This window comes from Manacus candei, unplaced genomic scaffold, assembly GCF_025592945.1.
Source record: "Manacus candei isolate 608988 ecotype Guabito, Panama unplaced genomic scaffold, ASM2559294v1 h1tg000015l, whole genome shotgun sequence".
Classification (NCBI taxonomy): Eukaryota; Metazoa; Chordata; class Aves; order Passeriformes; family Pipridae; genus Manacus; species Manacus candei.
Genome location: NW_026138063.1, coordinates 16451375 through 16475484, shown reverse-complemented (window position 1 = coordinate 16475484; position 24110 = coordinate 16451375). Strand labels below are relative to the sequence as shown.

Genomic DNA, 24110 nt, shown 5'->3' with positions numbered 1-24110 from the left:
CTAAAATTATTATTGAGATTTCAGCATGAAAATAAGAAAGACAAACCAAGAGAAGAGTGTTGCATGCAACACTCTTAAGGATGGCCTTTTAAATCACTGAACAAGAAAATCAAGGACATCTGCAGCAGGATCTGCAAACTGTCAAAGAAAATTACTTGTGCTAAGACTTCTACACAATAAAAAAAATGGAAAGAACATCCTGACAGGGGAAAGGGTAGAGCCTGATGCATTTCAGTTCTTCTGGAGATTGGACAGAATACAGGGGGCTGGGCAGTCATGATCCCCTGGTGGTAATTCATAATGTGATACTACTGGAGGATTTCCTGTGAATGAGGACAACTCAAGTGACCACTAGGCTGTGACCACTTTTATTACATGACCACTGACTTCATTAACAACAGTCACATATTCAATGGAACAAAAAGTCACATCATTGATCTCAACATGAAATTATATGTGGTGAAAACGGAAGATGGGCCATATTTCTACTGTGCTTGAAGAACCAGTTTTTAAACTACTTATAATTGCTTTTGGTTTTTTTAGGGGGGGTTGTTCATTTGGTTTGGGGTTTTGTTTGGTTTGGGTTTGAGTTTGTTTTTTGGTTTTTTTTTTTCTTTTAAAGATGAAATCCTATTGATATTGATAGTTTGTAAATCTTAAAGCCTAGAGAAGAGGTAAAACTGAGGACTCCTCATCCGGAATGATGAGGTTTGCCTGGTAAGATGTGCCAGCAACTTGGGTTTGAAGGAGGCCAAGTGCGAGATCATGTATCTTAAGGCAACTGCTGTATAATTCTCAATGTTATACAACTTTTATTTAGTAAGAGATCATATTTCTGACCACTTGCCTCTGTAAAACAGCACTGTTGATATTTGTAAAGAGCTGAATTAGCTCGTTGCAGGCTTTGGATCAATATACGCCTTCTATACTTCTGGAACCGCTACTCCTTCTGACCTCCAAAACATTGTGACCATAAATCAAAAAGATGGGGAAAGCTCTGCTACATATAGTAATAATGGCATCTTTCATTTTATTTTTCTGGATGAGACTGGAAAATTGAGTTGTAACACGAGGAAGCAGCTGCTCAGGAAGGGTTTCAAGAAGGAACCTGCCAGTTTCAGGCAGGGTCAGCTTATGGTGCCCTTGGAGGGGTTTTAGCGATGTCAGGGGATGGGGCTGAGCTGGTCGGAGCCGGTGTGCGGCGGGGTTTGCTGTCACAGTCCCTAATGCCATGGGGCAGGCGGGACCCATGGGCAGCTGACGGGCGGCAGGACGTGAGACGGAACGAGCCGCTCGGTCACTTTTAAAGGGCCGCAGCTCAGAGAGAGAAAACGTGCCCTGCGGTGCCTGTTCTCAGCACACACCTGGACACACTTTGCACGCCCATGGCATAAGGTTACGGCCCAGTGTGTCCCTGTCCCAGCGGTGTTACCCGGCCCGGAGCTCTGACCTTGGCGGGGACACGGCAGTGCGCCTGCGCGGGGCTCCCCCGCCCTCACCAAAAATGGATGCCCCGGGGCAGCCTCGCACGTGAGGCACCGCCGGGCGCCGCTTCCGCCCTCTCTCTGCCACGTGACGCGCGGCTCTTACGGAAGCCCGATGGGGACGCCCAGGCCGCGTTCGGCGGCTGACCCGCGGAGCGCCGAGCGGAGCCGAGGTGCCTGAAGCGCTCCCCGGCCGGGCCGGGCCGGGTCGGGCCCGCAGTGCTGCCCGGCCTCTCCGCGCCGCTCGGGGTGAGTACGGACCGCCCGGGGCGCGGCGGCAGCGCCCCAGCTCCGCGCGGGGGGCTCGGCCTGCCCGCGGGCCAGAGCCGGCCCTTTTCCGCGCTCACAGCCGGAGCCCCCCAGCCCGTGTGTCCCCGGTGCTTCCAGTGCTTTGAAGCCTTTCGGCAGCGGGAGCAGCGCCGCGCTGGGGGTCGGCAGCGGCCCGGGGGGGGTTGGACGCTCAGCCCTCACGGGGACACTCGAGGCACTGAGGCCGCGGAGTCCCCTCTTCCCTCGGGCATTATCGTCTGAGACCCTCCCTTAGGGGAAGGAAGGACCTTCCCCCGGTCTGCTGCGGAATGCTCTGAATGCCGCCGCAGCGCGGGGAATATTTGGGTGTTTCAGAGAAATGGTTCTCGGAGTGACGGTTTTTTTTCCTCCTAACGTTCCTCAGTATTTTATTTTCTATTAAAATATTTCGTGTTAAAACCTTCAGCTGGAGTAAAATAGACTTGAAAGAGCGCAGCCTTTAGTGTTTTGTGACCGCAGAGCTTTCCTCGTGTATAATGGATACGTTTTGTTCATGTGCTGAGGAGAGGGGACAGCGTATTTTAGAAGTTCAGCACCTGTGACTGTGCTGTGCAGAACAGCTTTGGCTGCTCCTGGGGCTCCTTCCCCTCGGGTTCTTCTGTCGGTGCTTTGTTAGAGCACAGCCTCTGCCCCACGCCGCCTCCGTGATACGTGTTCTGACAGTTCTAGGCTCCTGTAATAGGTACTTCGGGTCCTTCATTCGTGCCTTAGCTTTGCTCTAAGTCCTCCTCTTCCCCTTTTTTCCTGTCTGAGGATATGTGGACACTTGCCAAAGGAGCACTTTGCAGCTTATGCGCACACGAACAGACGAGCTGTAAAGTAACCACATCAGGAACAAACAGTAATGTAGCTGGAGAAGTTACAGTTTGGTGTCGGCTGTAAAACGTGCCCTGCTCTCATAGCTGGCACAGATATACTGTTACCAGTGCTCATCCTGTATCTCGGGTTCCTCGCTGTGCAGAACATTCCCTGTTGCAGCACAGATATGGCCAATGCCTGGTTATTGCCAGAATGCTGGCAAAGAGTCATCCCTAACATTTTTATGCATTGCTTCATCCTCATCTCTCCTGTTGATGTTCTTTTTTTAGGAGAGGGAGAAGGAGGTACCTACCCCTTGCCTCTTGCTGTCTCTTCCTTTGTCCTTCTCTGGATTTCTTCCCTCCCTGCCTTCTTTCATTAAATGTCACTGATGCTCATTTGCACTTCAGCTGCTTTCTGTCTATTTATCCTGTATCTGTGATTGTATTTTTATTGCCTTATTGTTCTCAGACTCGTATTCTCATACCTCTTTAAGAGCTACCTAGGTCTGTAAATATCAATTTTAAAATCCTCATTATCCCTGATTTATTATTAATGTTTTTCTGTAAAATGCTTTGTGTAACAAAGACATTACAGAAAACACTAGTTTGTTTTGTTCTCAAGCTCCATTAAAATAAGTTTTATGTTGGTGAAATCTCACCATTTCTTGTTTTGCTATTCTCTCGTAAAAAGGAGTAAAAACTGAAACCACTTTGACAGCAAATCCAGTTCTCAGTGACTGAAAGTAGACAGGAAGTAGGCAAGAGTAGGAAGACATTGAGGTATTGCATCCATAGGTCCTTGGAAAGTACAGCTAAACCCACACAGTGCTATTTAATGTATAAATAGTTTATATAAAGTGACTGTTCTAATTATGGCTTTGTGTGTGTTTTACCTTGCGGCTGGAAAACAGTTGTGGTGTAAACTTGTGTCCCAAAGCAATGCCAGGTTGTAGGGAAGCTGTGGTGCAAACACTGCTGCAGGGCAGGGATACTTGATTGCCAAAATTAGAGCTGCACAGGTATTTCAAAACGAGAATGTGGGCAAGCACTGAAACACCTTTTGTCAAGTCCTGCGAGCAATAAGTGTGCTTGAAGTGCTGCCACTCGATATTCTGGGTACTTTAAGTTCTTCTTAAAATTTGGTCTCTTTTTCTGACATTTTTATTCGATCTGGGAATGCTTTTCTCATCAGAGAGAATGTTTTCAAATGAAAAGCACTGTTTGGAATGTGGAAATGTCAGAAGACTCTATTTTCTTCATGTCACTGGCTGATCCAGCCAATGTCTGCAAGAGAGACAAATCCAGCTTGCAAAATCAAAGGATGAAAAACTCCATGAGAAAGGTTAAAAGCTTTTAAGTGGCAGAGAAGTTTAAGAACCTCTTGAACTCCTATAAAGTGTTTATTTCTAACAAAGTGGGTTAACTTTATTTCACTTGATACATACAAATAGTGAGAATTAATACAGATGGATTAAATTTTCAGGTATTTTCTTTATAAGTATTTTTTTTTAAAGTTTACATAGAACAGTGACATTCTTGCCTTGTCCCTGATCACTTGTTTTCCTGCTGTGCTCCAGTGAGACTTTGAGATTAATGAGATTCTTTCATTTGATCCATAGTCATAGGAAGTCTTGAAAATAACGCTGAGGATCCCAGGATGGATTCCCAAGTGGATCACATCTTGAATATACTCAGTGTGTGCATTTAAGTGTTCCACAGTCCAGATCCTTCTGTGTGCTTCTTTCTGTTGGCTGAAGGTTACTGTTAGTTCAAGGTTTTATTGATAAATCTGGAAGGTATTGCTTGTGTGTGCTGGTGGGAGGAAGGGCTTGTGGGCTGCCTCACCTGCCACGCGGCGTCTTCACACTGAGGCTCAGAGTTCTGCATGTTCAGCTCAGGGAAATGCACACACAGCAACAGACAGAGCCCTGCTGCCAAAAATAGGAAAAGAATGTAGTTGCAATATTAGTGGCAAACCCTGCCTTTTTGCCAGAATAGGTCACTTCATTTAGGAAACTGCTTAAGCAACACCACTAAATGATGTCCTGCTACAGTAAACCGTGCTTCCCACAAGCAGGTTTGCTGGGAAAACTGTATTTACATATTGTGTGTGCACATATATGTCTAGAAACGGGTTTTTTTTTCCAATCCTAACCCTAAAAATAACCATTATCTCAGTCTGAGCTGTTGACAAGGCCCCCAACCATTGAGCCATTGCCTGGATAAAAAATTTCCCACAACCAATTCCTTGCAGCTCACTGTTTACTCTGGGAGCCCCTTTCCAGCCCCACTCCAACTGCAGCTTTAGAATGTCTCTCTTAGCTGAGTCCATAACCATAATCTCAGAATGAGCCATCAGCAAGGTCCACCAGCCACTGCCCAGGTGAACAACTTCTCCCACCCCTCTGAGGTTCCTTTCCAGCCTGCAGTTTCCATCAGGAGCCCCTTCCCAGCCCACCTTCATGTGCATCTCTAGGATTTCTTTTTCTCTCAACCTTAAATCCATCTTCAAAACCCCAGTTATCTTGGTCTTATCTTGGTCTTTGACACAGCTCACAACAAATACATCAGTTCACAGCCCAGTTTCTAGGAAACTCCCCCACTGCTTCAGTTGAAATCCCCCTCCTCTTCTAGGAAAATGTATCTATAAAGTATTGGCAAACACTTAAATTTAAATAAAGTCTTGTTCTCTCTGCCCTCGTCTTGTATCAGTTCTGCAAAAGTAAGATTTTAATTTACAGAAAAACAGACGTGAGAAGTTCACATAATTGATGTGATTGGGAATGGTTGTGAATGTACTCAGTGTTCAAGCTGATTTGACAGGCTGTTGATAGGAACTTTGTCCTTGTGAGATGGGGGGAGGTCTGGATGACTGAATGTGAGCAGGAGGCTGCTGCCCAAGCTGAGCCTTTTGTCATTCCACTGTTTCAACATGCAGTTTTGTAAGGCTTCAGCCATTTTCTGGATTTGTGTAAATGCAAACCAACAACTTAGATTTCTTGCCAATTCTGAATAGATTTCCTGTCAATCCTATCAGGGATTTGTTGGTTGTTTGTCTTTCTTTTTCTGCCAGCCAGTGCAAGAATAATACCTTACATGCAGAATTTCTAGGTTTGGGGTTTTTTTGTCATGGCTCACTCACTTTGAGGACCCTCAGTGCAGCTCTGAGCGTTGTCTGCAGCATCAATTTGTTCTTCTTTCATCACCTGCACCTCTCAGCACTTTGAGACTACACTTCCTATGAATTTTACTGCATAATTTGTTTCTTTAAATAAGTCTCTACCACTTGCCTAGTAATAAGAACAAAGCACTTCCTTTACATACTTTCTGCTGCTTTCCTGTATTGCTCTTAGAGTTTTTGGTTTTCTTTTCCCAGAATGAGTGGAGCCGCGTTCCCGTCTCCAGCTGCCGAGATGGCAGAAATGAACCGCCTCCAGTATGAGATGGAATACACAGAAGGGATCAGTCAGCGCATGAGGGTCCCTGAAAAACTCAAAGTAGCTCCTCAAAATGCTGACCTGGAAAAGGACATCCCAGAAGGATTTCCAAATGCCAGTGTAACTATGCAGGTTCCAGAGCGGATTGTAGTGGCAGGTATGTCTGCGTTTCAATGCAGGTGAAAATTTAAATTGGTTTCCCAAATTTGTGGATGGAAAAAAATATATATTGATGCATTTTTAAAAGAACAACCTGTAAAATGCTCTCTGGTTTTCAAACAGTTAATGCTCATTAACTTTGACATAGGAAGTTTCTTAAACTCTGACAGTGTTTTATTAATAGTTTTGGTGTAGCTTTTAATGGAGACAGTTAATGAATTAATTATGCATAGAAGGTTTAACTGCTGACATTTCATCTTACTAAACCATTTTTAGAGGAAAAAAGGTAATGTTTATTGATTTACACCTAATTTTTATTAATTAACTATAAGGTAAAGTAACTATAACAACTTTTGGGGATCTGCTGTATATATTAGTCATGCGAAATGTGTTTGATCATAATCATAATTCTAATTATGTTAAGAACCTATCTGTTATTGGGTGGACTCTATCAATATAGTATTTATGGTCATGGGCTTTACAGTGACAGACCTGGAACTGCTGAAGGTCTTGCAATTTGCAAAATGTGTGACATGTATATTTTATGCCTTGACATCCCCAGTCAAATACACCGTTAACAGGACTTTGTCTTGAGTGCTCTCACTTGCAATAGCAGTTGATGTGGCTCAGGATTACTCAGGATCGTTGTTCCCAGAGAAACTGCTCAAATAATTGTCAATAATGTGGTCTTTATGAGAGCTTTACCAATAGTTTTTAACATACAAGACCTGCTAAGGAAAGTTATACTTCATTATTTGGCGTGGGCCAGGGAAGTAACTGCTGTGATGTCTTTTTGAACTTCAGCATTGGCCCTCAGGCCTCAGAACTGTTTACTTGCTATTGACAACTGATGTTCTTGCAGGTAATAGTGAAGACATTCCATTTTCCAGACCAGCAGACCTTGACATTCTTCAATCTACTCCATTGAAACCACTGGCACTGAAAACTCCTCCCCGTGTTATTTCTCTTAGTGATCGACCGCTAGATTTTTTGGACCTAGAAAAACCTCCACAGCAGACACCTCAAAGTGAAGAGGCCAGTACTTCTTTTGCTTTTTCCTTAGATGAGAAGCATTCTACTACTAAACAAAGTGAAATGACCAGTGATTTCTCTACTGTGGTGAAGATCAACTTGGTGCTAGCATAAGTTGGGAAAATCTAAAAATATTTTTATTAGCACTGTGGTACTTCTGATGATGCCTTTGAAGTGGCAGATGGCATGGGGCTGCCATGCTCAGTAGGCTTACTCAGTACTTACAAAAATAAAGTCATAGTTAGAACTACTCAAAATACTTTTAAAAACCCATCCTTTTGATGAAGAGAAAACTGCAAGATTTTTTTTTTTTTTAAATTTACAGATTATCAGAAAACAGACTAGAGAACTACACATTCTTTTAATGTGCATAGTTGCCCTCTGGAGTTCATGGCCGGATGATATAACACCACACAGAATTAATGAGTTTTGTTAAAACTCTGCAAACCAACTTCATAGAATGGTATGACATTGGCATCCAGGTGAATGATGGTAATTGACATCTTAAAACCAGAAAAATATTTATGAAGCTGCATATTCTGTAGACTTACAAAATACAGTAGAAATACATTTCTCTCTCATGGTAGGAAGTAATCCCAGCACAGATTTGGAAGGGACCACTGGAGGTCATCTAGTCCAACCTTCCCACGCAAGCAGGGTCTCCTAGAGCACATTATTCAGGATTGTGTCCAGAGGGCTTTTGAATATCTCCAGAGATTATTAAAAACTCTGTCAGTTCATCCTTTTGGCATCAGATCACATGGATAGATAACAGGATTGCAATAAGGTTGGAGCTTGGTTTTACATGTACAAGCATCAGATCCTGTCATCAGTTGTTTTCCTCCTTATCATTGTGAAACCCATGAAAACATGCCTTTGTATCTGAGGGCAGATCTAACCTGCAGACCTCCACTGCACATTATTGTGTCCTGGAACTCTCTGTCTTTCATGTCCCTCTCTCTCCCTTCGATGCAGGTCCGCTCAGTGGGAAGACTGAAGAGAGAACGTTCCATGAGCGAAAACGCCACGCGGCAGAACGGCCAACTGGCCCGGAATGACTCCATGTGAGTAGGGCAGCAGAGCGCAGGGACACTGCTAGAGCTTTGTTACACACCTCCTTTGTTCCTTATCTCCTTGTTGTTTGCTTTTTCCAACTAATGTTCTGTATGTTGCGGCAAGTACATCATTTTAACAAGTACAAGGCCAGCATTTTTCTTAATTCTTATGCTTTTTGTTTAGTGAGGTGAGTAATTTGTGAAGTCTTTTCTTGCAGTGGATAGGTGGAAGTGTTTGTAAGTTCAGTTTCACCAGTTACCATCAATTTTTCAGTTTCTGAATTGGTAGAATATTTTTTCCCCTGAATTTTCAGGAAATTGAGTTCTTTGTACATCAAAATGTTCCCAGTTCTCTCACTGTTGATATTATAATTTTCACTCTTAGAAGAAGGAGTATTTTTATTTCCTCATAAATATTAGAATAAGTAATTTTTCTTTGGTATCAATATTTTTAATATATTGGAATATGTCAGTATATATCTTAACCTTTTGAGACCAAAATAGCAGGTAGCATTTAGAATTGGAAACTTCATCTACTGTTACCATCCAAGGCAGTAATTCTTAGGGTGCTTTCTGAAGACATACATGCCTGTAAATTTTTATTGGATATGATAGCTTTTGATTAATCTCAGTTTATTCTAAGTGACAGCATCTCTTCACCTGGAAATAACTGGTTTTGCAATGTAACACTCAGGAATCTTTTATTTGTGAGTTTTAATACAGCTGCCATAAGGAATACTTGCCTTAGAAAAGATTTTAGATTTAAGACTTAAAGATGGGATTCATTTGTCCCAATGTAGACTGTGTAACAGTATTGCTAGATCACCATAAACTTAATATTCAGTAATGAGGAAAATAAGTACATGACCTACTTTGGATCTACCTATTTTTAATCTAAAGTAGATCAAGTGAATTATACCCTAGAAATGCCTGTTTTCTTCTATTTAGAGCAAGGGCACTATGTGTACTACATACCTGTCCACCTGTTAGTTTGTCTAAAGCTAGTGAAATGGACTCTGCACATTCCAGACATAAGTCTCCTTCTCTTCCTCCACATCTTTATGGAAATGTTGTTTCATATCTTCCTCTTCTTAATCAGACTTTTGGTTCATACAAGCTTATGGATTGCACATGTCTAGGCACTCAAGTCTGCAGAGTCAGACATATTCACTGAGCTGGCAAAACTAGATTTGCATCCTTATCTCCTGCTCAACTCAGTCTCCAGGTGTTCTGTCAACCTACTAAATGCCCAAGTTCCCTGTGGTATCAGTTATCCAGTTATGTCCTGTTGAACCAGACATACTGCAATTTCACTGCAGGAATGGCTTTCTCTTGCCTGTCTGATGGCTTGCACATGGTACATGATGGTCTTTTTGTGATGGAAGCTGCTAGGGAAAACGTTGATCCCTTTGCTGCTGCTGGTGCTGCTTTGCCAGTATTGACATATTTGATGTATTGCACTTAAAGCAAGAACAGATGGTACAGAAATTCTTGTGATTTCTTGATACTGCTTTACACTTGCTCCCAGGTTAGTTTAGTCTTACAAAAGTCATGGGCCATGTCTGCCCAGCCAGACATCTGAGGAAATAGCAAGATCAGCTCTTGACTGGATGTATCCAGTTGCTGTCAGCTTTCTCACATGTTGGGGTTTCTTGAATGTGGAAATCCTAAATCTCTAAAACTCGCCTGTGTGCTTTGCTGTCACTCAGTAGCTATGCATAGAATTACTGGTTTAAAATGGTCTGAATATTATTTGGTGTCACAGTTTTTGAATCTACTAGCAGTCCTTCAGAAGCTTAGCAATACAATATGCACCTGGAATCCTGTAAATTTAAAAAGGATGTGATCAAAGAACATATAACTGGTAGCTGGTGTGACTCAGTTTATCATTTACAAAAGCCAGGAAACTATGACACCCCTGGAGAGTAGTTTGGCTCTCTTCATACCCATGGTAGTCCTTGCATAAGGTCTGTCACATAAATCAAACTTCCAGTGCCAAGCACTTTACATTATGCATGTCCTTTGGATTGATCCAGAATCTCTTCTCTTGCTTGCATGAAAAATCCCAGCTAGCTGATAGTGACCCTGCTGTATCCACACTCTCTGCTGCCCATGTGGAAGAAGCTATCCTTCCCCACTGCAGCATTCCACACTTGCTGACCTGCAGATGGTGTATTTTAGTAAAAATTCATTTTTCTCTTGTCCTCCCAAGTTCTTGTTTCCTTATGAGAGAAGTTATGCTGTGTCTTGAGTGTAGATCACATGCCTTGAAATCACTGAGGTTCCTAGAAATTACTTCTTTCTCTGACATAATTGCTTCTTCTGACCTGGTAGAATACAAAAGCCGAAATTGCTCTGAACATGCTATGGATGTTTCTCCCTCATCTAGGTTTTGTCAGTCTCCAAGTGGAGAATGTGACTCTGGACTGGCTCACTCCAGGAGAGTGTTCTGTGAATTCAGGTTGCTGAAATACCATGTTCCCAGGGGAACTTGTGGGGCTCACACAAATGCAGTAAATGTAAATACATGTAAATGTAATCTTTATACTACAGAAAAATAGTTGTGCACCTGTTACCTCATTTATATCATCTCGAAATTTCTTTACTATCTAGAAATACTATATCTTCCAATGGTAAAAAGCCGTAAGAAACTTATTGCACCTAAAGTTCTTACATCTAGTGGTTTTGGCTGAAAAAAATAGCCTTTGTTATAATTACTGTAATGATACATTGCTGCTTCATCAAAACTGGCTTGACTTGTGAATTCGTATCATGTCTACATAGTTTACTTCTGCAGTAACATGCTATGGTGCTGTAACTTGGCAAAGATCAGCTCTTTATTCCTGTGCTTGTGTGAGTCTAGTTCACACCTTCAAATAGGAAAGTCCACGTTTTACTTGAAATATTAAATTCCTGTACAAAACCCAAACCCTTTTTTTTAAACACTTGTTTCTCTTACCTCCTTGATTCCACTCCCTGACAGACATGATAGTCAGCTCAGATGCTGGGATGAGGACTCCATTAAAAGGCACAGGGAGCACTGCCTTTCAATGCCTTTGTTTTCTAAACAAGACTATGATTCTGAAGTTTTAATCTAGTGCACTGTTGTCCTCCTTGGACAAAATATTCAGATGTACTGCGTGCAATTCCAGTGCTTGGCTTACAAAGTGACAAAATTAAATATTCTGGAATAGATTGTCAGATGGAAGCAGAGTTGGCTGGGCTCCCTATCACAGTGTTCTCCATATGGAACAAGTAGTTTCTCTTCTGTTACCTTTCTTGTCATCCAGTTGCATGCAGAGACAGTTCTGAGAATTTTTTGGCACTTAGGCTTCACTAAAGACAGTAATTCCCAACTGCTCTTAGAAAACCTGAGACTAACAAGTAGGTACCTGGTGGTACAGTAACTGTCTGCATAGCAAGAGTGACAGCTCTCTAAATTACAATCCCTCTATTTATAAGGATGCTTACTTAAGAGATTACAATTATTATTCAAGGTGGCACAGATCAGATACTGTCCCAAGAAATAAAATGCCACGGTTCCAGTCACCTCTTTCGACTAAGGATTGCACGTAAGCCTAAATGTTACCTGGTATATGAAAATCAAGAGTGTGTTTAATTACGTAGCTCTCTGCAATACTAATATTCTGACTAAGTATCTGTAGTTTAGAAGATAAAATTTGAAACAGCCTTTGCTACACTGAATGTGTGGTTTCTAATTTTGCTTCAGGGTTTCTCAAACTTGGCCATATCATTTCCCCTCATTAAGAGCATAGGGAAAAATACCTGACAGCCAATGAAAGGGACAGTAAAAAAAATTAAATTTCAAAGTAGTTTGTTTGACTCTTTGTTCTGTGGCTGGTTTTGAATAGCTGGAGAAGCCAAGCATTTTGTTGGTCATTGCCAGGCAATGTTGAATGCAAGGATTACACTTCTGTATTGGAAGTTACCAAATCACCAAGAGTGCATGGAAAGTGGACAGCACTTAATTTTTTTTCTGTTCCAGCCTTTTCCTTAGAAAAACACATCTCTCTAAAATTTCAATTTCATGGTTTGAGAAATTCTGTTCTTCATGCAAATCATGGAGAAAAGGTGATTGTGTGCATGTCTTTAACAAGAATACAGTCTGTCTATGTGCTCGAATTTAAAGTAACCTTAACTAGTTAAATCTGTTTACCTGTCATTTCATACTTCCAGAACTGCAAGTCAGAGAAATACCTGAAATAAAGCCTGTGTACATCACAAATGCTTTGAGAAGTTTTAGGAGAGATTACTGCTAAGCTAAGAACTCTGCATATAGCAGAATGTACACTTTCATAGTAATGACTGTAATTCCATGTTGTTTGGTTTGGTTCCAAACTCTGGAATTGACTGGTGTTGGTAACCACGGAGTGGTAAAATAAGTGGCTGGAGCCACTTTTCAGAAATCTGAAACAAAGTTATACCTAAAACTAAGACCATTTAACTAGAAATGGAGAAGAGGCATAGCCACAACAATGATATGTGCTCATACGAGGTATATGTTAGAGATTTTTTTTCTTTTGTCATCTGGGCTGATTTGTATATCAGATAATTGCTTTATAATATTTCTTCTCTATGGTCTCTGACATAGTTCAAAGGAGTCCTATATGTTTACAGGACATAAATTTCAAACCCTGAAAAAAGAAGATGAAAATAAAATTTGGCTTCTCTCTCCCTGGCATTTGTGCTCTTTATGGAATTATTCTCAATTTTTGATTTTTCCTTATTATATACACTTTGAATTTAATCAGCACATGTAACTTAGTTCTAGGGAATTTTGTACAGTTGTTGTTAAATTAGGTTGGGGTTTTTTTCACTTCTTAAAATACTTTTAGTATCTACAGAAGTCTTTGTGTGCAAATAACATTACTGTGGTATTTATGGTGATACCATTCTGGGCAACAGGAATTCCACAATGTCATCTATTTTGCAGTATGTCTAAATACTCTTTGCAAAACTATCTTTCAGCCTATTCTGTGCATATCTGAAGTGATGAACAGGAAAAATTGCTTTTGAAGTAAAACATACTGTGCATTCAAGCTTTAAGCTTCTCCCTGGATTGCCTCAAGCCAGCAAATCCACAAGGAGTAAAAATTCTCATAAATTCCCTTTAGTGGCAATATTTCAGTACTTGCCCCTACTTGATATTTTTCTAGTGATCATTGGCATTTCCAGCACAATTCAAGAGTAGAATGTGTAGGTGTGACCACTATCATTGATTGCAAGGTAGAAGTCACCATAAATAGAGGAGAAAGGTGAATTCTGCAAGTCCTGGAGAACAATAAAAGCTGTAGAGAAGAGATAGTTATTTACTGTTGTATCCTTCTTCTTACTTGCTGTTGTCCAAATGTGCTCTAGGGCAGCATGAAAAGGAATCTGCAGTTCAGGTAATAAACAATTCCCAGTGTCAGTCAGGAACCAGTCACTGCAGTCTTTGAGTTCCTTTGAAGCACAGGATGGCTGAACTCTGCTGTGGATGAAGTGACATTCCTGTAACGTGTTTTCAATCATTCTGTTCAACTGATTTTTCTTTCTTGCTCAATTTTGTGATCTTGGTGCCAGCCAGTTGCAGAGCAACTCTGTTCAGTGTGAGAGTATCCATAGAATTCTCACCCAGCTAGAGATTATCCAAATATCAAACCAGCTTCCAATCACTCAGCCACTAATGTTTTACTAAAAGTGCCAGGGGCAGAAAGATTGACATTCTAAACCCAAAAGCTGTTGGAGCAAAGCACAAGGGGCAAGGAAATGTGTTGATTTATGGCTGCTAATCTAGGAATAAAAACTATCCCAATATTTAAAGGCTACAGTGGCTCACACTTGGTTTGCATTTGTGTTAATATGTACAATTAAGTTAACACAAATTTCTTCCTATTAAAAAAGCATCTCACCTTTAATTAAAGTTTCCAGATTAAAAAAAATAAAGAACCTTTATATGTGTACAAAAATGTGGATAAAGTCAGTTTGAATGTAAAGAAACATGAGGAAATCACAGGCAGTTTATCAAAACTAATTTCTCTCTGATAGACAAGGTTTGTATAATCCAAATGATCATGTTTGAATGTCAGTCCTGCATATTTTAAGTAATATTTTTTGCATCACAGTCAACAAGTTATATCATGTAATTTTTTTCACTGGGATATGAATTTTGTGTTATTTCTTGAATTTGTTGTAGTTGTCTTTAAACTTGTTTATGTGCAAACCAAAATACCATCTTGATCTTTCATCACAGCTTCAAAACAATTTTATTGAAGGGGCTCTATGTGAGATTCTCCCTATTGAAAAGGGCTTGTGTTTTTAAAAGAGATTGTGTAGGATTTTCTTAAAATGCTAATGCTTTTTAAGACAGTTCTCATTGATGTCATTAGGGACTTGAATACTGACTTCAACAGGTACAGATTTAGCTGTACAAGCACTTTTTAAAACTAACTTGTATAACAGATCAAAACTGTGTCCTTGGATTACATGTGTTTGTTTCTGAAGAACATATGTAAATGTAGCTCATAATCCCTACACTACTAAAATTTGAGAGTGTAACCTTATAATGGTGGGAGAAGGGTAAACCAAAAGCAAGCAATAAGCATTTTGGAATGGGGTCTATCTGAAAAGCTTTTTTTTTTAATTTAAAATCTGACTACAGTATTTCTCTCTTCATTTACTGTGCTTATACAAACAGTGTGACACCATCACTGCAACAGGCTCGTGTCTGTCCTCCCAATATGTTACCTGAAGACGGAACTAATCTTTACTCTGCTCGTGGCATTTTGTCGTTTATCCAGTCTTCCACTCGTAGGGCTTACCAGCAGGTCTTGGATGTGCTGGATGAAAACCGCAGGTGATTGGTTGTCACTGGTTCTTGCCAGCTTTTGCTGCTTCTTTTTTTTTTTTTTTTTCTGTTCTCCTTTTTAGTGGAGTTTGGTTTCTGTTTACAAAATAATGAGATGAAAATATTTGCTTTTGCTTTCCTTTGCTTTCACTCTTCATAAGCAATTTAAATGTCCAAAATTCACATTTCAAAATGCTTCTGTTTCAAATATAGGGTTGTTTTGGTTCCCTTCCAAATAAAAATCAAAATAGGAAGGGTTAGCCTGTGGCTGCAGGGGGTTTTGCTCTTCTGAGATTGTCAGCGTTTTCTGCAATTAACACTTGACCCTGAGCCTGCAAATTTACTAGCCTTGTCTTCTGCTTTTCTGTTGGTGAGCAGTGGTGCAAATCAATAAGATTGGGTTGATGTTGTCATAAAGCATTAAAATAAATGTGCAGACACAGGGCAGAATATCATGCAAGGCATTGTAGATGCTGCTTTTGGTAATGTGTTAAGACTTGAGGCTGTTTCAGTTTATACTGGGAATAGTTATCTCTGGCTGACACCTGACTGATGGTGGCCACTTTGGATGCTGAGAGCAAGAAAGGCAATGAACACTAAGAAGCTGGTTGCTCCTCTGATTATTGCTGTCTCTGGTTTTATGGATAACCTGACACTCTGAGAGGTGATGAACCAGAACAAGCCTCGTGGCAACCCCTGTACTTCCATTCTCTTCAGTGGAGTTTTATCCCCCTGATGCATCCTTGGACTGCTGTGATTTGGCACTTGTAAGCACTACAAGAATGGCATGTTTAACACTATAGAGACATTTACAATAACTGATAATGGCAATGGTAATTTACCAAAAGCAATTTTCGTTTCAGTAGTATGCTAGCACAGAAATTCAGGTAAGAATTGCAGACAGTCTCTAGTGTAGGGTTATCTCAGACCTCTGGGCTTGCCAAGAGGTTGAATTAGAGAAGATAATTGGCAAGAACATTGGGAGGAACTGCACATTGCTCCTGCAGCCCTTCAGTGTGGCCTGTGCTAGCAAGTTCTTTGAAATTTGCCATCTGCCTCTGCTGATATCCCAGCAGCACACTTAATATTTGTAGTGTGAAGTTAAATTATTTGCTTCCTGGTTGTTTTGGTAATGAGATGTGACTATCAAGCCAATCTTACTGTGAATGTCTGTGTGTTTGCAGTCACTTGCCAAACTGGCACCTCTGATAGCTCACCATGTTTGCTGATCTGACAGTAAATAAATGCCCATATTAACATCCCTGAATTGCAGAGAACTCCAGTCTTGCTAGTCTTTATGTTCTTAAAGTGGGACTCAAAAAAATCAAACAAACAAAATTAGCTGCATAGTTCCCAGTGAAATTCTGCAAGTTGGGTCCTTAACTGTAGCTGTTAAAATTTTGATGCCTGTCAAGAGTTGGGCATCAATAACTTCTTTTCCTTTTCAATATTAAAATGAGATGGAATTACATGTTTGTTTTACTAAACTAAAGCTCCCAGATAAGGAGGAATTGTACTGTCTGTGAACAGTAGCACTTACAGATACTGTGCCAAGAATCCTTGTTAAAATATAGATTGAAATTCTAGTCCTTTTCTCAGTCTGCAGTGGAGCTACAGGTTTTATTCCTGGCTTCCATTACGCACGTTCATGCCTATGTTTTCTTGGAGTCTGGAAAACAAACACATGTGCATACATACACTTTCAGCTTACTTCCATTGTCAGAAAATTTCTAGAATACTGAATACTTCAGAAGCTGCATCACTTACCCTGGTTTGGGTTAATTTTTGAGGTTTTCTCACTAACCTTCCTAGAAGGAATGGGAAACCTGTTTCTAGTCCCCTATGGACAAATAGGTGCCAAACGAATGAACTCTTCAGTAAGGTGGAAGTGTATTCTTTGTGGCTGGGTGTTCAGACACCCACCATTACATCTGGCGTAGGAATGTGAAATTTGGATGATCCACTTGCATGGTTGCAAAATATTGTTCATTTTAAATTGCTCCAAACCTGCACTCTGTTCTTTTGCTCTGTGTAATGTGCTTTCTATCTCAAAACCTTATCTCTTTTAACATGTTATGCTTAATGCTAGAAGGGATCTTTTAAAGTTAACAAGATCTGGCTGTGGGTTACTCACTGGAAATATTTTTAACTTGTTTCATGGCTTGTCTTTTTTTTTTTCCCCCAAACATTTTCCAATCCACTAAAACTGCTAACGGTAGGTGCTGATTGTCCTGCTGCAGAGAATGAGTTATGCCTAGTTCAGCCAGCACTGCTCACATAATGGTTATTTAAATGAGCAACAATTTAATGATCACTGTTTACACTGTCTGTTTGCTCTTGCATTTCCTTCAGCTTGGACAAGGACAATAGGTCAGTTTTGTTTTCTAACCCTTTTTCTGTTTCAATTTCTTTCAAATGACTGTAGGGCCTATGCCTGTTGAGTGCCCTTCAAAGACTGGTCCTTTATGCTCTAGGCAACAAAAAGAATCCAAAACCAACCAAACCAACAAGCCCCCAAAAAACTCCCTGCATTTAAGGAGATTTTAGAGATGTCTTAAATGCAGGAATAAAGACAATTTCATATCTGTCTAGAGTTGTGTTGAAATCTGTACTTTATCTAAAGTGTTCTTCATCTCTTGGGTCAGTACCTTTTTATTTATGAGAAAAAAGCATGAAAACTTAATATTTCCTTTATGATATCTCTTCTAAAAAGCCACCATCCTTTTTAAATGCCAAACTTCACTCACATAATCTTGTCCTGAGATGTAACAAGATTATTTTTATATTGAGAAAATTAATTATATTTTTCATTGTAGAAATAAAATGGGATGCAAGTTAAGGCTATCCAAGAGGGCTAAATCTGGCTTTGGACTGGGGTAATTTCTGAAGAAAATGAAGTGGGTCTGCAGATGTGAAGGAGGCTGGAAAAGCAGTAGCTATTGCTGTTTGAAGTAACTGCTTGTAGCACTGAGGCAGGCAAGGGGAGCAGTTTGATCCAGTCACTGTCCTCTCTGTACTTTAGAAGCTTACCCAGTTCATGTCCAGAACTTGTCCATCAAGTCCTACTGCCCATTCTTATGGCTTCTGTGAGACTTCCAGAGGTGTTTTAAAGTACAGCAAGAGATGAACACAGGTACTGCCTCTGCTGAGCAGAGGGTGTGTGCTGGTCTCAGTCCCCTGTGTGCAGGCACAGGAGTGGTGCAGGTTGGACCCAGGTACTGAGATTGTCCACACTTTGCTGTTTTCCTCCCAGCCCATGTGTTTGATTCCATCCTCACTGTGGTATTCCTGTTGCATGCTCTGCTCTAACCAGCAGAAGACAGACCAGGCTTAGTTGGTCATTGCCTTAGTGCCACTTTTCCCACTGTTATTAAATTGTATTACTGTGCATTCCCCTCAAGTTTCAGGCTGCTGCTGTATTTGCAGGGAGTACACATGACCTTGGAACTATGGCTTCTTCTGATCATGCATTAATGTTTAGGATGGAATTCACAGAAGTAGCCAGAAAACTCAAAGTTCTATGGTACACTTCTTTTGAAAGAAGGCCATGAATTTAATAGCTTTCTTTTATTGTACTTGCACATTCTGTATTTACCAAAAAACTTGCTGCTGATTTTGGGGTAAGGTGATCTCAGTTATGAGGCCACTATGATCTGTATAATCAAATCTGATATATAAAACCAAGCAAGGAGTGCAGGAGAGGTAGGGAAATATTGTGGTTTTTCTTTTGGATTCACCTGTAAAGAAAAAATGTGAACTGCAGAGAAAAGGAAGAAATCATGTGCAGCTTCCCAACAGCCTGGCTGTGTTGGAAAGTGGGATTAAAGACTTACACAGATCCCAGAATTCTCTGGGTTTGTGCCTTGCTGTAGCCCTCAACTGCCTCCAAGCCTTGGCTTTTCTTGGAAAGGGTATTGTGAATTAACAGTCATTAATTCTACAACATCTGTAAAACTCTGCTGAAAAATAGCACAGAAGGCTGAGTTTAGAGAGCATTTGAGACCTGTTGTTCTCATTACACGAATTCCAAATGTTGTCCTGTGGGACAATGGTGTGGGAAACGCGTGCTGGATACTGGCACACTGGCATTCCCATATCTACCAGTTAGTTACAGGTGACTTTTGTTGGCAGAGAAATTCTGGGACCTTTTCCATAGCTGCTGTTTGCTCCATTTCTTACACTTCCTAAAGTATGTAGTTGTAGCATCTGTCAGTGAATACTTCAGGCTACCTGAATTATTGCTCTTATTAGGAATACCTTTTTTTTTTGGTAACTTTTTGGAAGACCTCATGCATTTAGGTAAGAATATTCTGTTAGTGTATGTATTGGAAACGGGACTTCCTGTTTTGTAAAACACATCATGCTGGCTTATCTTAAGTAGTAGAGGGAAGAACACTGTGGTATGCATTTATGGTGCTGACCAGAGTAGGACCTAGTCCTAGTAAGTATTGCATCAGGTAGCAGAGTTTGCCAAGGCTCCTAGATCCTGATCCTTTTAAGTGAAACTCGTGGTTGTGATATTTTTGCATGGTCCTTGCTGGTTTTCAGGCCAGGCCAGTGTTCTCCCAGCTACCTCAGCACCAGAGCTCTGCCTCTTACATGTACCTGCTGTAAAGATCTTCATACCAAGGTTCTCTCTGTGTTTAATGTTACAGCCTGCAGTATACGTGGGTTAATTGCATGGTACAAGTATCTCCAGTTGGCATTGGGAAAACAAAAGGAATTTCAGGCTCCTGAACAGTTTGTTCCACATCTGTGATGTGCAACACTAATGTCTCATTACCAGAGGCACTGAAAACACAGTACCAGCTTGGTCAGAAGGTACTGCTGGTATTCACCTCTTCTGTAAACTGCAACACAGGAGCTTCTTACTGCAAACCTAATGTATATTATAGAGTTGAAGCAACTTAAAAAGCCCTACCTTTCCTTCCTCTTTGCCTAGGAAGAAAAAGAAAAAGAAATTTAAAGAGCAACACTTACAAAGATGTTCATACATCTGCTTGAACCTTGTAGTCACTTCTTCCTGGAGAGGTATACCTCTCTTCAGACTATCCATGGTCCTTAGGTACTAGCCCAGGTGTTCTAATTATATCTAAATTATATCTAGCATAGATGACTACAAAAAAGACAAATCTCCCCTTTCCCTAGAGGGAGGAGAGGAGGATTAAAAGGGCTTTTAAAAGTATGTGTAAATACATTTATTGTTTACCCATTGTTGTTGGGTGAGATTTTTAGTTTCAAGGGGTATTTTTTTGTTGTTTTCTTAACTGGAAGTTTCCCATGGTTATTTATAAGGCTGATAATCTCCACCCAAATCTCTATTCCACTAGTTTGTCTTCCATAAATGAAGCTATATCATCAAAAACTTGTTACACTTCTTAGCTGCAAAAAACATTCAGTGTTGATTAAATTTGATAAGAAGAATACGAAAGTGCAATTTACAAGAAAATAAATAGAAGGTATATTGTATTAAAACATTATAGAGTATATGTGGAAGTATTTTGAAGTTCCTTTGTTCTGTGTGTTTTACCTCTTATCTCTGTTTGTCATTTCCTGTTTCTGTCTCGTGCTTTCTATCTACACAAACCTGCTGTAGGCCAGTGTTACGTGGTGGGTCAGCTGCTACCACTTCCTCTAACCCTCATCATGACAACACCAGGTAAAGAGTATTTTTTTGTTAGTCATGACCCCCTAATTTAGATTCTAAAATTCAGGTTTCTGTTTCCCTCTTTTTAGTGATCTTATTTTAAAACACAATATTTTTGTGCTCCCTCTCAACTCTTGAGATATTTCAGGCCTTTATTCCTTACCCATCCAAGTCACCTGCACAGGCCTCAGTTGTCCAATAGATACAACATGCTGCAGAATTCTGCCTCAGACTGATGTGTGAGAGGAGGCTCTGAAATTACATTGGCAGTACAGTTTAGGTATTTGCTATTTAGTAATGAGCTTGCTAGAAAATTTGGCCTTATATCACCTAATTTTCACAGGTGTTCTCAGTAACATGCCTGTGACTGTTAGTTGTGGCTGGATGCCTTTTCCCTGCCATTGTCCTGGCAGACTGACATTGTTTCAGTGGAACTGGATGTAAGAGTGACACATAATCTCGTGGGCAGAATGATGGAAAAAAAATAGTCCCTTCTACATCTGTTGTTTCCATTTCCTGTTTACAATTCCATGTTTTCATAGAAATGGAGGTTAGATTTAGGCTTAAATAGAAACTGGATTCAAGCAGGTGACTCTTCTGTAACTCCATAATTCAGTTTTTGGAATAGTCCAAGAGATATCTCAAGGGATTTCATTCTGGTAACCCTCCTAATATAATATCTGGAATGGTTTGGAAGTTGGTAGAGCAGCAGTGATACACTGTGACTTTATATTAAATTGGTGTGACCTGGGAGGGAGCCGTGCCCATCTCACTGAAATGCTGAGCCTCCCTGCCTGTCTCAGGAGATGGTGAAGGACAACTCTGCTGTAGATATGGTGGAATTTTCTAAATTTTTTACCATCTACTACAAATAAAAAATTGGCCATGAGAAGACCCTCATCAGAAATCTCTCTGGATTTCAGAGGACCTGTAGAGTAAGGAGAACTCGATTTATTTTTTTGAGTGTGCAAAGCTCAAGGATCTCATATTTATTGTAAGTCCAGACTAATGCAATTCTGATCTAGAAACAGCAATTCCTATTAAGAAACAATGTATTAACAAACAGTGATATATGGAAACTTGACAATTTGTCTGTTTGGGGGGGGAGGGTGTTGCCTGAGCTAAGGGCATTCTAGAGAAGTTTCCTGAAAGTGATGAAAGAACATAAAGTGCAAAAGTAGTTTCTGCACTTAAGTGCATTCTGCAAGCTCCAGGAATTCTACTCATATTCTCATTAGTTGACCATTAACTGTCATTAAATGTTAAACATTCTTTTAGGTGTGTTTGTTGTGAATTTGGTAGCCTTGACATTATTTTGTTCCATTTCCTAAGCTGTTTGCAGCAATTGTTCATGGGTCCTAATGAGAAAGCGAGTCAAGGGGAGCTAAAATTGAAAACAGGTTTAAGATAGAAAGTGAGAAGCTCAAGGGTAGGTGGAGAATCCTAACAGGTGGATTTACCTGTTAGTTGTTGGAAACGAATCTGATTAAGAGGTAGCACTTGGATGATCAAAACACATACTCTGTGTAGACTTTCTGCCATTTGCCAACTGATAATAAATGTTCTGTATTTAATTACCTTGCCCTGGAGTTAGAATAATGCTCTCTCTGAATTGCTACATAAACTGAGATTACCCTGGGAACAAACTTTCTAATGCACACAAAGTTCAGCAAGCAGTGAGTGATTCTGCACTGCACTCTTTATTTGCCAGCTTCTCTGCCTATAATACTGAGATTAATGTGACTGAGGTTCTTAATCTCAATAAATGTCCCCTTGGGATATTTAAGTAGGTACTGAGCATAAGACACCCAATTCTTTCCAAGTCTCCATTTGGTTATTTCTGCTCTGTTGCCAGAGGTCTCTTGCAACTGGCGCTTTAGCTCAGGCAGTGTTTGGGTTTCATGAATCAGTTAAATAACTGGAAAGTCTTTTGAGGAACTGTATGTCAGCAAGAAGTCTGTCTGTGTGGAGAATCTTCAAAAATATTTAAATGTGGAGAGCAGTCAACCCCGATTCAGTGAAGCACTTACCCATTTCATGTGCGTTTGTGCTTTACTCAGTTAGGATCCTATTGAAATATGGCCCTGTAACAGCTGCAAAAAAACTTTGTAGTTCATCATCACCACCAAGAAATACATCTACTGGAATGTTGGTAAAATAGGGTACTTGCTGATCTTTGTGTGGCTGAGACAGCTAAGCCATCTTCTTTGTTCGATAGATATGGTCTCACCAACTTCGACACGACACTCGAGGGAACACCAGATGACATGACAGTTGTGGATGCTGCTTCCTTAAGAAGACAGGTACGTAAAGCACAGTAGTTGACAATATTAAGACAAAGCTGTAGTGGTAAAATGGGGTAACAGGTTTTTTGTGTGACTGCAAAGGTATCAATAACAGGCATGGCAAGGGATCCTCTCTGTGCCCCTGCTGGACTGCCCTCACATATCCTATATTGTTCTGGGAATCTAGAGAATCTGACTCCATTTCTGTTCCTACTTACTAAGGGCAGCAAGATCTGAAGGTAGAAAGTCAAATTATCAACTGTTTAACATCCATCTCTTTGGGATGCTAATCTTGTGTAGTTATTCAGAAGCTTCTAAAAAAGTCTGGCCACTTTTAATGAAGTATTAAAAGCCTTTATTTGTTTTTAGATAATCAAACTTAATCGCCGTCTACAACTTCTGGAAGAAGAGAACAAAGAGCGAGCCAAGAGGGAAATGATCATGTACTCAATTACTGTAGCTTTCTGGCTACTCAATAGCTGGCTTTGGTTTCGGCGCTAGACATGGCCCTCGGAAAGATTTCATAGTTGAAAACACAAACAATTTGCAAAACTCCTTGTTTCTGTTTCTGAAATCGTATGCTGTTTTATAATTCATACACTGGAAACTTCCACCACAGATAAAGGCTCTAGAATTGCAGTGTTAAAGGGACACCTTGTTGTTCAGTTGTAACGTATTTAATAGATTTGCATTGCAAATACTGCAGTATCCTCCTTTGCATGCTTCTGTGTAAACATGGATCAGCCCATGGGAAGTTTGCTTCATGCAGTGTAAGGACTCCTGAGTAATCTCCAGGACTAACCACTGGAGGTTTTGTTGTGGCGGGAAGAGAACGAATAGAATGGATTTGGAAAAAAAAATACAAAAACAAAGGAATACAAATTCATTTTTATTGTTCTGTTGTTAGATGCAATTAAACAATTGCACTAGTTTTCCTTTAGTCCAAGTAGTTTGAGGTGTGCCACAATCAAGGAGTGTGTCCTGTTTATGAGTATGTTCCTTGTTTAAGTACTTGTTTGGGTCGAATAATAAAAGGAATTCTTTGCTAACATGCA

The 24110-nt window shown here is 40.4% G+C and overlaps 1 protein-coding gene across 7 annotated transcripts; it reads left to right on the top strand.

Annotated features, from left to right (window-relative positions):
* The first annotated feature begins 1572 nt into the window (after positions 1 to 1572).
* On the top strand, positions 1573 to 24110 carry MFF (mitochondrial fission factor). 7 transcript variants are annotated; one of them, XM_051781172.1, is made up of 10 exons: positions 1573 to 1733; positions 5970 to 6187; positions 7052 to 7224; positions 8197 to 8285; positions 11774 to 11848; positions 14974 to 15132; positions 17476 to 17493; positions 20720 to 20782; positions 22989 to 23073; positions 23425 to 24110. In XM_051781172.1, exons 2-10 carry the CDS (start codon positions 5971 to 5973, stop codon positions 23554 to 23556), a joined length of 1011 nt encoding a protein of 336 aa, XP_051637132.1. In that variant the 5' UTR covers positions 1573 to 1733; position 5970; the 3' UTR covers positions 23557 to 24110. The 7 variants fall into 7 exon arrangements, with proteins under 7 accessions (XP_051637132.1, XP_051637134.1, XP_051637133.1 ...); XM_051781174.1 differs by lacking the exon at positions 11774 to 11848; XM_051781173.1 differs by lacking the exon at positions 17476 to 17493.